The sequence below is a fragment of the Girardinichthys multiradiatus genome, chromosome 10 (genome assembly GCF_021462225.1).
Source record: "Girardinichthys multiradiatus isolate DD_20200921_A chromosome 10, DD_fGirMul_XY1, whole genome shotgun sequence".
Taxonomy (NCBI): Eukaryota; Metazoa; Chordata; class Actinopteri; order Cyprinodontiformes; family Goodeidae; genus Girardinichthys; species Girardinichthys multiradiatus.
In genome coordinates, this window is record NC_061803.1 from 37,210,445 (window position 1) to 37,223,012 (window position 12,568).

Genomic DNA, 12,568 nt, shown 5'->3' on the forward strand with positions numbered 1-12,568 from the left:
AAGTATTATTCTTTTATTTTTATGATTTCAAGTATTATTCTTTTATTTTTATGATTTCAAGTATTATTCTTTTATTTTTATGATTTCAAGTATTATTCTTTTATTTTTATGATTTCAAGTATCATTATTTTATTTTTATGATTTCAAGTATCATTATTTTATTTTTATGATTTCAAGTATCATTATTTTATTTTTATGATTTCAAGTATTAATCAACATTTAACTTTTAATGGTCGCCGAGGGCGGCGGGGCCGTATGAGTATTTCCCACAAAATATAATCTGTTTACCGTCCGTGGGTTTTCGCTCATACAAAGTATTTTTCTTACTCGTTTTTATATTAAATGTTTTTACTTGTGATAAAAGGAGGGACTGTTGGATGGGTGCAAAAACTTGTTATCACTCATGTAAAAACCTTGGGTTGCAAGGCACCTGCACTATGCCTTCCTCCCTGTGTGTGTGAGATCATTGTTATCTCTGTGTGAACCAGCCTCCTTTCCGTCTCACACACACACACCCTGTCTGAACTGTCTGTTGAACTGTGCATATAAATAAAGAGATAGGGTGTCAAAACTTTGTAGTTTCACTGCAAAGTGGGCTACCCTTGTCACAAGTAACTATGACTGTATCGTTCTTACCTCTGAGTTGACTAAATAATACCTAACAGTAACCCTCCCAATCCACTAAGAACTGCCACCCCCTTCCCCGTCGACGGGAGGCCACGATCCGGCGGACTGAGTAGGCCGGGTGGCCTTGGAACTCCCGGACGGGTGGAGGGGGCACCGCCGGAGGGCAGAGCGTGCTGGACTGGACAGGCTTAATCTGAGATACATGGAACACAGGATGGACCCGGAAACTAGGGGGCAAACGTAGACGTACAGATGAAGGATTAACCACAGAATCAATAACATAAGGGCCGATGAACCTGGGAGATAGCTTCCGGGACAGAGACTTGAGCGGAACAGTCCGTGTAGATAACCACACCTGCTGACCCGGGCGATAGGCCAGAGTGGGGATCCGTCGTCTGTCGGCGTAGTGCTTGTTGGCTGCAGCAGACTGCTGCAATGCCTTGGTGGTAGCCACCCAGATCTGTCTGCACAGCCGGAGGTGCTGTCGTACAGAGGTAACAGCAATCTCCTTTTCATCCGCAGGAAACAGGGGCGGTTGAAACCCCAGCGAGACCTCAAATGGGGAAAAACCAGTGGCAGTGGACACATGAGAATTGTGTGAGTATTCAATCCAGGGCAAGTGGTCGCTCCAGTCAGTGGGAGTGGAAGATGCCGCGCAGCGTAGAGCTGCCTCCATCTCTTGATTCAGTCTCTCTACCTGGCCATTGGTTTGCGGGTGGTGACCGGAAGTTAGAGAAACATTGGCCCCCAACGCTGCACAGAACTCCTTCCACACCTGGGCGGTGAACTGAGGCCCCTGGTCAGACAGCACGTCCTGGGGAATCCCATGCTAACGGAACACGTGTTTGACCATAAGCTTGGCAGTCTGGAAAGCGGATGGTAATTTTCTGAGGGGTACAAGATGGCAGGCTTTAGAAAATCTGTCCACTATAGTCATGATAGTTGTCATACCGTGAGAGTTTGGAAGACCAGTGACAAAATCCACGGCGATGTGTGACCAAGGTCGAGGAGGAACATCCAGCAGTTGCAGAAGGCCAGCCAGCGGCCGATTGGATGTCTTATTACGAGCACAGGCTCTAACATCCCGGTGTAGAGTGGGCCACCAGAAGCGTCTGGTTATAGCGGCGATGGTTCGACTAGCTCCCGGGTGGATGGCAAACCTTGAAGCGTGAAACCAGGTAATGAGCCGGGACCGAACGGCGCTGGGAACATACATCCAATTAGGTGGTCCAGATCCTGGTCCCGGGTCAGCAAGGAGGGCCTGCCGCACGCTGTCTTCAATCTCCCAGGTCACGGCTCCAAAAGTGCAGCTAGGAGGCAGGATAGGCGCAGCTAGATTCTCCGTCTCACTAGAGGAAAACTGTCGTGACAAGGCATCTGGCTTAGTATTTCTAGTACCAGGTTTGTAAGAGATCAATAGATTAAAGCGAGAAAAGAATAAAGACCAAGGTGATTGTCTGGAATTTAACAGTCTTGCTGACTGGATGTAAGACAAATTTCTGTGGTCTGTCCAGACCAGCACTGGATGTTCAGCGCCCTCCAACCAGTGCCGCCACTCCTCCAGGGCGGGCTTAATAGCCAGGAGCTCTCTTGTCACCCACATCATAGTTCCTCTCCGCCGCAGATAAGCGACGGGAGAAAAAGGCACACGGATGGAGTCTTGGGTTGAGGTCCTGGCGTTGGGAGAGCACCACTCCCACCCCGGTGTCCGAAGCATCCACCTCCAGAACAAACTGCTTTGCTGAATCAGGGTGAACGAGCACTGGTGCCTAGGTGAACTTGGTCTTCAAAGCGCCGAATGCGTTGTCTGCTTCCGGAGTCCAGCTGAACGGCACCTTGGATGACGTCAGGGCTGTGAGTGGACTGGCCGTCTGGCTGTAGTTCAGAATAAACTTCCTATAAAAATTGGCAAAGCCCAGAAACCGTTGTAGCTCCTTCCGAGTAGTTGGAATAGGCCAGTCCTCCACCGCCTTAATCTTGTTGGGGTCAGCGCGAACCTGCCGACCCTCAAGGATGAAGCCCAGGAAGCTGATGGAAGACTGATGGAATTCGCACTTCTCGGCCTTCACGTACAACTGATTCTCCAAAATGCGCTGTAGGACAAGCCGGACGTGCCGGCGATGCTCTGCAGGAGTCTTAGAGTAGACCAAAATGTCATCAAGGTAAACAAAAACAAAAAGTCCCTTAACACATCGTTCACAAGGGCTTGGAATACAGTGGGTGCATTACATAATCCAAATGGCATCACAAGGTACTCAAAATGTCCGAGTGGGGTCTTAAAAGCCATCTTCCACTCATCTCCCTGGCGGATTTGGACCAAGTGGTAAGCGTTTCTAAGATCAAGCTTAGTGAAAATTGTGGCACCTGTAGAATATAAACTATTTATGTGTGTAATATAAACCATCTATGTATGTAACTGGCATGTGTACATAGAGCATAGGGGTTCAAGCTTAGGGAGTGAAGCATAGAGTCCAAAGTCATAAATTAGTGAAGGACAAGGAATCACCGATGGGGTAGAAGAAGACAGGGGAGAACAGGGCACAGAGAGGGCAAGGTCATAAATTGGGGAAGAAGACAAGGCGGGAGCCAGACAGGACATGAGGTTATATTGTTGTTGGGGAGATATTTACAGACAGGATGATTGTGTATGTGTACTGCATAGCAGCGAAGGGTATATAAAGGTATTGTGGCCCCTCCAAAACGGACAACACACAGACGTTTCCGGGTACCAGTGTAAGTGTGTGTCCCCTCTCTGAATTCAGATTGGTTTTAATAAACTTGTGGAAACGTACAACTGATCTCTGACTGAGGATTGTCCTTTGGGTGCCAAATAAAAAGAGTCGGGGAGAGGTGAGGGGTAATGTAAGAGTTAACTGACGGCCAGTAAAGTTTTCCTACCTCAACAATTGGTGACCCGGATTTGGCACTAACTAAAGGATAATTAATTGACTACGAGGCGGACGTCGTTCTACAACACCACAGGGTCGACCCAAAATAAAAGGTAAGGAGATCTATATTTATTCTCCTTTTGCCTGCGAATAGTGTAGGTGGTGTTGTGAAATAGATATCTGTTTTCTCTTAAATTTACAGTCTCGATCAGTTTTGGGTAAAATATTTGTTGGTTGAAATAATGGATTATGGTAAAGAAATAATATATGGCGTTAAAATATTTGTTGATTGAGACAAGATAAATTTTAGCCGAGATACTTGAATGTTGAGGCTGTAACATACTTTTCACCAAAGATACTTAAATGGTGACGGTGATGAAGCAAATAAGTTCCGGATTTGGCAATCCAAACTCAGTCCTGACGAGGACTGGGGTATTTAGGCTGGGGTTAGTAAGAGCCCCCCCGAGGGATTGGGACGCCTCAAAGTGGCCAGGAATAGGACCCCGAGACCTGAACTGGCAGGTGAGGGAAGACAGTTGAGATACTTAAATGGTGAAACTGTAATAATAAGATTAAGTAAAAGGAATTCCAGGGAGTCAACGGAGGGGTTGATTCCTAGGTGTCAAACCGGGTTTGGCATCACAGCGGTCGGACCAGGAGAGATTGAAAAAGTCCCGCTGAGTGGAAGGGTTTAAGGCCCTCTGCGATTGTGTTAAATATGCTTTAATTTGGGAAGATAAGTTTGGTTTTTCACAGAGTGGAAGTTTTAGGGTAAATAAGTTAAATAGTTTAAAGAGTTTCAAGTAAAACAGTTGATGGATAGAGATGAGAAAAATAAGAAACATAAGAAAAAGATTAAAAAGCACAGAGTGCATCAATTAAGGTGTTAAAGAGTTAAAACTTTCCTGCAGGAAGTTTCGTTTGTCTTAAATATTGCGATCAGTTGGAAAAGAAAGGAGTATAGTGCATGTTATGGTGGACAACTGACTGACTGATAATATTTCTGTGTGCAAAATCTGAACCTATATTAAACTTCTCATCTGCCTCTCACACACACACACACACACATGTATGGGATTTGAGTGCAACATCTGCGTTTTTGAGTCTGGACTTTAGAAACCTGCCCTTCTCATGGCTACTCGACCAGAGACGGTTCTTCAGCACGACCTGAAAGAGAGAGAGCCTGCCTTTCTGCCTGTCTGCCGTAAATCAGTGTGAGTTTCCACCAGAACGAAACTCAGAAGTAGTCTGGCCCAAACCCACTGAGATGGACAACGATCCATGCTGCTGCAGAGCCAGAAGAGCGATCCACTGGATTTATATTGAAAGCACATCTTATGATCTTATGCGGGCAGAAGAGAAACAGGCCGGAGCAAAGTTCTTTCTCCCTCCTCGAGAAGTTAAAAATGGACAAGAAGGATTGAATGTCTCACCAACAGACCTGAAGGGCCTGGTTGTTTTTTGGACTGATAGAGGACTGTGTGCCATGACAGTCTGACTCTGGAGCGATTTAGAAACTGATGGGGGTAACGTACAAACACACACACATTTGCATAAATCTTTTCCTATTTTCTGCAATGAAGAACGCTTATTAACTGCTGCTCATGTGACACACTTGCTTGACGTTGACAGATATAGCGGGTTAAAATATTATTTTAGGGTTAGAAAAGTATCTTTAAAAGGGTGATAACTTAGCTCATTTGATACTTTCCAGTTAATTCTTTCAGAGAAACAAGTTCTCTTTCGTCGTGGAATATTCAGGGTCAATTATTCTAGTTATTAAAAGTTATTAAAAGCAGAGGAAGTTACAACATCTCCAAAACTCAGCAGTAACCAAGTGTTTCTATGTTATTCTCAGGACAGATCTCATGAAGGAGCATTTTTAAAACCCAGCGCATACGTAAAACCTGATGGGTTTCTCCTTCAGGTATTATTTTCTGTTGTCAGAGTTTGTATCCCATAAATCTAATGGGTAGAGACCTAATTAAAAGAGGCTTAGTTCTACTGCAGATGGTCTTCATACAGTTTCTGACACAGTACTTCCAGTTTGGTGCAGTTTATGTCCGCAAGTGCTAACTGACGCTTATGGAAAGTACAAATTCATTGTTTTTCACAGCAGCTGCTGGGAAGAGGTTATATTAATTTTTTCCTTCCCTCTTCTGATTCATGCAGCGTGTTGATTTACACTGTACCTTATATCAGATCCTGACAAAAACTATGAAAGGCTTGGTTCTGCAGGTTCTTTCCCTTTGGGGAAGGAAAGGAAACCTAATCAGTTCTGTGTTGCACAGAAATATTAAAACACTTGTTTTCTAAGATATCACCAGCTAAAACTTTTAAAACTTTTGAGAGTAATTGGTTTTGTTAAACACATTTTCCTTGGTAAAACAAACCTTTAAATTGAGAATGGGAAAAATTGGGTTATTTTTGAAGGTAAGAAATAATCTGATTGGACAGTGGTACCACACAAAAATTAAACTAATCTCATGTTCCATAAAAGACTCTGCATAGAAAAAGTCTTCAGAACCGTGGAGTTATTTTCCACCACAGTACCAAGTTTTTTAAAGCATGCTTTTTCTTTATTTTAAAACAGATCTGTATTTTTGTTCTTGTTTTTTTTTTTAGCATAATGTTTGTCTGAAGCTTCTTATGAACTGGGTTAGGAGCAAATATGATCTGAGGTAAATTAGGAGCTGTGAACTAGTGATTTTTAAATCTGATTATTGTCCAAGCAGAAATAATACACTCACAAGTCTGGGAATATTTAGCCACTCCTCTCTTCAATCTGTAGAGAGATAACATCATTGTTCAATGCAGCAATTTCCATGTACCAGTGTAAGTGTGTGTCCCCTCTCTGAATTCAGATTGGTTTTAATAAACTTGTGGAAACGTACAACTGATCTCTGACTGAGGATTGTCCTTTGGGTGCCAAATAAAAAGAGTCGGGGAGAGGTGAGGAGTAATGTAAGAGGTAACTGACGGCCAGTAAAGTTTTCCTACCTCAACACAGGTCAATCTGTCATGATGCAGAACTTTAAAACATTCATCTGTAATTTCAAACCAGCTCTTCTGTCTTTCTCAAAGAACCCCACTGACTCTCAGTAATAAGACAAAAGTCTCCAACCACCATGAATGTATAATTAGCTTTCTATAAGCCAGACTGAAAGCCTGAATCACTGATGTGACCATCAGAGGAAAAAAACAACCTTACCTTGGAGGGTCACCTCGGCCTTGCTCCGTACTCACTTGTATTTATTTACCTCTCGCAGAATCAGTATTTTTTGAGAAATGTTTTTAAAATGCAAAAAAGAAAAAAGCTGCATGGCATGCAACATGTTTTTATTAGAAAATATTCAGATAAAATGATAACATTCTAAGTTTACAGTATACTCATTTCATTTTGCAACAAGGACACGTTTTAGATGTTGCGTACAGAACAGAGAACTTTCCACCAATACAGTCTTCAAGTCAAACAAAAATGGTGTTCAACATCTGCACTATTTTAGAGCTTGAACTTTTTAAGAATAAAAAATGTTGCTATTATTTTAAAGGATATAAATAAAAGTTAACAGAAGCTCATGAAAGGTCAACCATCCCACCCACATCACTGAAACCAAACTACATCTGTGTCAATGGTTCGTTCCACCTGTGTGTTGCTTGGTGACACTTGTTTTAAATTTAAAAGCCATTCAAAGCCCTCCACCCCCACACAAACATTACCCAAAACAAAAGATAACCACCCCCATACCTTTCGTTACTGACCACCAGGGGTTGCTACCACAGTCACAGCAGGAAGTTAACAAAATATGGCAACTGCCTGCATCAAAGATCAGGTCAAATCCAGCACAAACATTTAGAGGCTTTTTGTTAGATGTGAAGAATGTATGGGAGCAATCTTCATTCATGCTGGGGCCCTGGGCCTTTACAGAACTTATGGTGGCCTCGACCCTGCCCACTTTCACAGATTTATATCCTGGTGAAAACATTTAGGGCTTAGATTGTCAGGGAGGCACTGACTTTGAAAGTCATTATTCTTTTTGCTTACAGAAGCTGCAGCCATCTTAAACAATAACAGCACCATTTACACAAGGCTGGTGTGATCGAAGGATCTCATCAAGGATACAGACGTTTGCCAATTCTGTAACAAATCAGTCCTGAGGTCAAACATTGTTAGATTATTAGTAGATTTCAATTCAAATATCAAATCTGCCACATAAAATAGACTTCCTTTGAAACACATCCGTATCTTGAACTCCTGACAGCTGAGATTTGGACTTAAAGCAGAAAGGCTGAGGCAACGGAACAGAATCTGGTCATTCAGAACAACACAAACATCCACTTGTAACGAGTAAACCTAGAGCTTAGTAGTAGAGTTGACTAAATGTTGGTATGCATAAAACAGTTCGATCTGGATCCACAATACTTTGTATTGCAGGTTGGACCCAGGTTCAGTTCGGGAAATGAAGAACAACTAATAAGACAGGGGTGCTGGGTGGCTCAGTAGGTAGAGCAGGTGCACCATGTGCAGAGTCCTCGACGCGGTTGTTCTGGGTTAGATTTCCGGTCTCGGACCATGTGCTGCATGTCTTCCCCTCCTCTCTCCCTTTTCTTTCCCTTCAAACAACAGTTCAACAAAGGCCACTGGGCCAAAAAACAAGAAAACCAAGACGGGAGAACATGGCAGACTGAAATCTTACAGAATGGTCCAGAAAAGCTTCTGGATCATCTTGTTTTTAGAGGTAGTGACTGGCAGCTTTAACCCTGCATTTACAGATGGAAACCCCATATGAGCAACATTAGTTCACACATTTAAAAAACATGAACATCAGGTTTTATTGCAAGTTGTCACTCCCAATGAGTGTTTTCAACTACTAACAGACTCATAGGGATGTGTTTCAGTACCGTAACAATTACTACAGGAAATCATTAAAATACTCCTTGCAGCAGAGAGAATGGACAGCATTAAGTTCCTTTCATTTGGTTAATGACCATCATGGAATCGTGAGATTTTACAGATTTGATTTGGACTCTAAGGTCGGGAAACTAGACTGGAATCTCTAAACCCCAGAAGTCTGAGAAGTCTTCACACAAACACCTACAGGATAGAAATAGCTGCAGTAATAAACGGTTAGACTGCAGTTCTCTCAGCTTGCACCATAAAATCAGTGGCTTATCTGTTAGAATACATTTGTGAAAATACTCTTTTAACGTGCAACAGCAGAAATGGCTTAGAACTAAATGGGTTATAGCAGCTGGCTTCATACTGAGTTAACCAGCAAATCCCTGGAATAGGGTTTATTTGGGTCTGATGCTATTTCTACATACAAGTTCTAACATCCAAACAAAACAGAACATGAGCCTGCTAGCTAATGATCCTGACCTAAAGCATGTTTAGTCAGAAGGAAGGATGACAATGTCCAACATTTTATTTTCACTGCAAGTGATTATTTTAGCAAAGCAGTGGTAACCACAACCCTAACTGACTGGGAGCAAGTAACTGGGTTTTATGGTATTCTATTACTGGACTGTGCTGGTGCACAGTGGTCTCACCTTGGATAGTGACAAGCACCTGTTGGTGATATTAGGTGAAGCCACTGATATGCAGTAGGGTCAGGGATAAATGATAATATCATGTATGTAAGGACGTGAACTAAAATTTAAGGCATGAAATAAAAACTGTTTAAAGTTATAGTAAAGAAATAGTTCAGAATCTACTCACTGATAGTATCATTACCCTAGCTTATTTCAGGTGATTAATCTGAAATTCTTGCACACATTGGGGCTCCACAGTTTCAGACAGCCATCATTCTTTTAGCCCTGCATTTTGGTTTAAAGAAGAAAAAATGGGACTTTTTGTTTTTGAATTCATATAAAATGAAGGCTGAGATGGTGGGATGATAAACTATGATACACAGTGATGGGTGAAATTAATGTTATCCAACAATGCTTTGTAGGCGATGCAGCTGTAGTATTCTAAGGGACGTGAAGGATTCCTAAAGAACATGAACATGTATCCTGGTCAAGGAGAACAGAGGTCAGTGTGGGGGAATACAGTAAACCTGTCCAGACATTATTCCTTGTTCCTTCATAACCACACAGACAATATAGGTTTGCCCCTTTGGCTTGGTGATGAAGAGGAGTCTGGTGTCTTCCCCCTCACTTGTTATTTAGAAAACTGACCAGCTTGATGAACAATTCAAGACGATTTTCCATACATGTAAAGCCTCCAACTGGACATCTGTGTGATGTCTGTTCCCCACTGTGGTGCAGCTGGGTGGAAGTGGGAATCAGTGGGGAGCAGAGTGTTCTGCTGGTCTGGAGGGAACCACCCGGTGCCCAGAACACAATCATCTTCTGAGGGTGGGCATCAGAATGGAGAGTTCATCCCAAGTTTTGTTTCAAACTGCAGCTTTTGTCTCTTCTGGTAACGAACTCGTGCCCTGAAGTGACGAGAAAGATAGATCGGCATACATGATCAACAAACACAACTGCAGATTAGGGTGGCGCTTTATAAAACCAAGCATGGTAAAAAAACTGTGGAAGCTTATTTATTTTGATACATATATATATATATATATATATATATATATATTGATATACATATACATATATATATATATATATATATATATATATATATATATATATATATATATATATATATATATATTATATATATACAGCCAATCACATGGCAGCAACTCAATGCATTTAGGCATGTTGACATGGTCAATATGATCTGCTGCAGTTCAAACAGAGCATCAGAATGGTGAAGAAAGGTGATTTAAGTGACTTTGAACGTGGTATGGTTGCTGGTGCCAGATGCACTGGACTGAGTATTTCAGAAACTGCTGATCTACTGGGATTTTCACGCACTACCATCTCTAGGGTTTACAGAGAATGGTCAGAAAATGAGAAAATATCCAGTGAGCGGCAGTTCTGTGGGCACAAATGCCTTGTTGATGCCAGAGATCAGAGGAGAATGGCCGGACTGATTTGAGCTGATAGAAAGGTAACAGTAACTCAAATGACCACTCGTTACAACCAAGGCATGCAGAAGATTATCTCTGAATGCACAACACGTCCAACCTTGAGGCAGATGGGCTACAGCAGCAGAAGACCACACCGGGTGCCACTCTTGTCAGCTAAGAACAGGAAACTGAGGCTACAACTCACACAGGTTCACCAAAATTGGACAATAGGAGATTGGAAAAAACGTTGCCTGGTCTGATGAGTCTCGATTTCTGCTGCAACATTCAGATGGTAGGGTCAGAATTTGGCGTCAACAACATGAAAGCCTTAATCCATCCTGCCTTGTATCAACGGTTCAGGCTGGTGGTGGTGTAATGGTGTGGGGGATATTTTCTCGGCACACTTTGGGCCCCTTAGTATCAACTGAGCATAATGTCAACGCCACAGTCTACCTGAGTGTTGTTGCTGACCATGTACATCCCTTTATGACCACAGTGTACCCGTCTTCTGATGGTTACTTCCAGCAGGATAACGCGCCATGTCATAAAGCACGAATCATCTAAGACTGGTTTCTTGAAGATGACAATGAGTTCACTGGACTCAAATGGCCTCCATAGTCACCAAATCTCAATCCACTAGAGCACCTTTGGGATGTGGTGGAACCGGAGATTCTATATCTCTCGGCTGGCGTGGGAACGCCTTGGGCTCCTCCCGGAGGAGCTGGAAGAGGTGTCTGGGGAGAGGGACGTTTGGGTGTCTCTGCTGAGTCTGCCGCCCCCGCGACCCGGTCTTGGATGAAGCGGAAGACGACGAGTACGAATAAGAGTACTTAAAGCCATTTCTGGACACGAAATGGTAAAACGGGGTGGTTTCCTGTGACGTCATCGCTTCGAATGGCAGCATAGGCTAAGAGCTCCCTCGGGGGGAAAAAAACAAATTACCCCATAAATTAATCAGACTTTTACTTTTTTGTAAATGAATGTGAAAGTTGTAAAAATTTAATTAATATAAATGTTCTGAAGGTTACTTTTCTGTTTTCCTCTTATTTTCTCAACCTTTGCCAAGATCGGCGTCCTTTCTGCTCCATTACCGTAATGAACCTTGTATGCGCGACGCTAATCTTTAAGAGAGAGCTGGTGTCGGCTGGCGTGACCGCGTATTTCTGACTTTCGGCTCACTTGACCGCAGTTTTCTTCTGTAGAGTTGATGTCTCCTCACTGAAGCGACGCTGCAAGCTCTGCAGTTGGAGCAGAAGTTCAGAGGTGCGGGGGATCAGAGTCTGCGGCTTTAGTCAGCGCTAACCAATAGGGAAACGTCTTACAGCGTTCGTCTTTAGGCCCCGCCCAGGATGTTCATGTTTCCAGAACTCAAAATTCGTTGAGTTCAACCCAAAACAGAGAGCGTCAAAACCAAAAAAGCGAGACTCGTAACCAAAGATTTTTGACCTGTGCAAATAAAAGTTTATGTTTTGCAAATAACTTTTTTCTCTTTGTGAGAAAAAACTCTGAAGGTTTTGATCACAACTTAATATTTTTTGATTGAGATTAGTTTTTTTTGATTGAATATTATTTTTTTGATTGAAATTAGTTTTTTTTTATTGAGATTAGTTTTTTGTTTGATTGAATAATATTGAGACAAATTTAACTCCATAAACAGGAGGATGATTAATGCTTCCGTCAGTGTGCGTGGGGGAGATCTGTGGGATAGAGCATCATTGAACATTTCAAGCAGGAGTTTTGAAAGTTTATCTGCAAACTTTAGTCCCTTTAAAATACAGTAATCAACAAAATGTATACAGGTACCATCTTACGATCAGTACACAGGCCTTTCCAAATCAACACTGTTGCAAACACTGTTACATGATACAAAGGTGTTCAGTTTCTATGTAAACAGGTCAATGGCCACATACCGTATCTCATGTAGTTTCACCACTTCATTGACCACTACTACCAGCAATGGGGACAAAGAAGCCAGGAGCCACACCTCAAGTGGTATGTTGGCCAGACTGAAGGTCAGACGGCTGCTCTGGTCACGCCACAGCTGGTAATCCACCGTAGCCTGAACACCATGGCCCACCAATC

The 12,568-nt window shown here is 42.6% G+C and overlaps 2 protein-coding genes across 5 annotated transcripts in view; both read right to left on the bottom strand.

The window, feature by feature from the left end:
• Nucleotides 1-2,396: 2,396 nt before the first annotated feature.
• On the bottom strand, nucleotides 2,397-2,914 carry LOC124875462 (uncharacterized mitochondrial protein AtMg00860-like). Its single transcript, XM_047377643.1, has 2 exons — nucleotides 2,876-2,914; nucleotides 2,397-2,762 (listed from the first exon to the last, which is right to left on the bottom strand). Exons 1-2 carry the CDS (start codon nucleotides 2,912-2,914, stop codon nucleotides 2,397-2,399), a joined length of 405 nt encoding a protein of 134 aa, XP_047233599.1.
• A 3,923-nt stretch (nucleotides 2,915-6,837) lies between these two features.
• The window catches only part of tmem94 (transmembrane protein 94), a 71,001-nt gene continuing 65,270 nt past the window's right edge, over nucleotides 6,838-12,568 (bottom strand). For all 4 annotated transcript variants that reach the window (XM_047376771.1, XM_047376770.1, XM_047376773.1 and 1 more), the window contains 2 exons: nucleotides 12,397-12,567; nucleotides 6,838-9,955 (listed from right to left, as the gene is read on the bottom strand). In XM_047376771.1, the coding sequence (XP_047232727.1) occupies nucleotides 9,883-9,955; nucleotides 12,397-12,567 (244 nt within the window). In that variant the 3' untranslated portion in view covers nucleotides 6,838-9,882. The remainder of the gene's footprint in view (nucleotides 9,956-12,396; nucleotide 12,568) is intronic.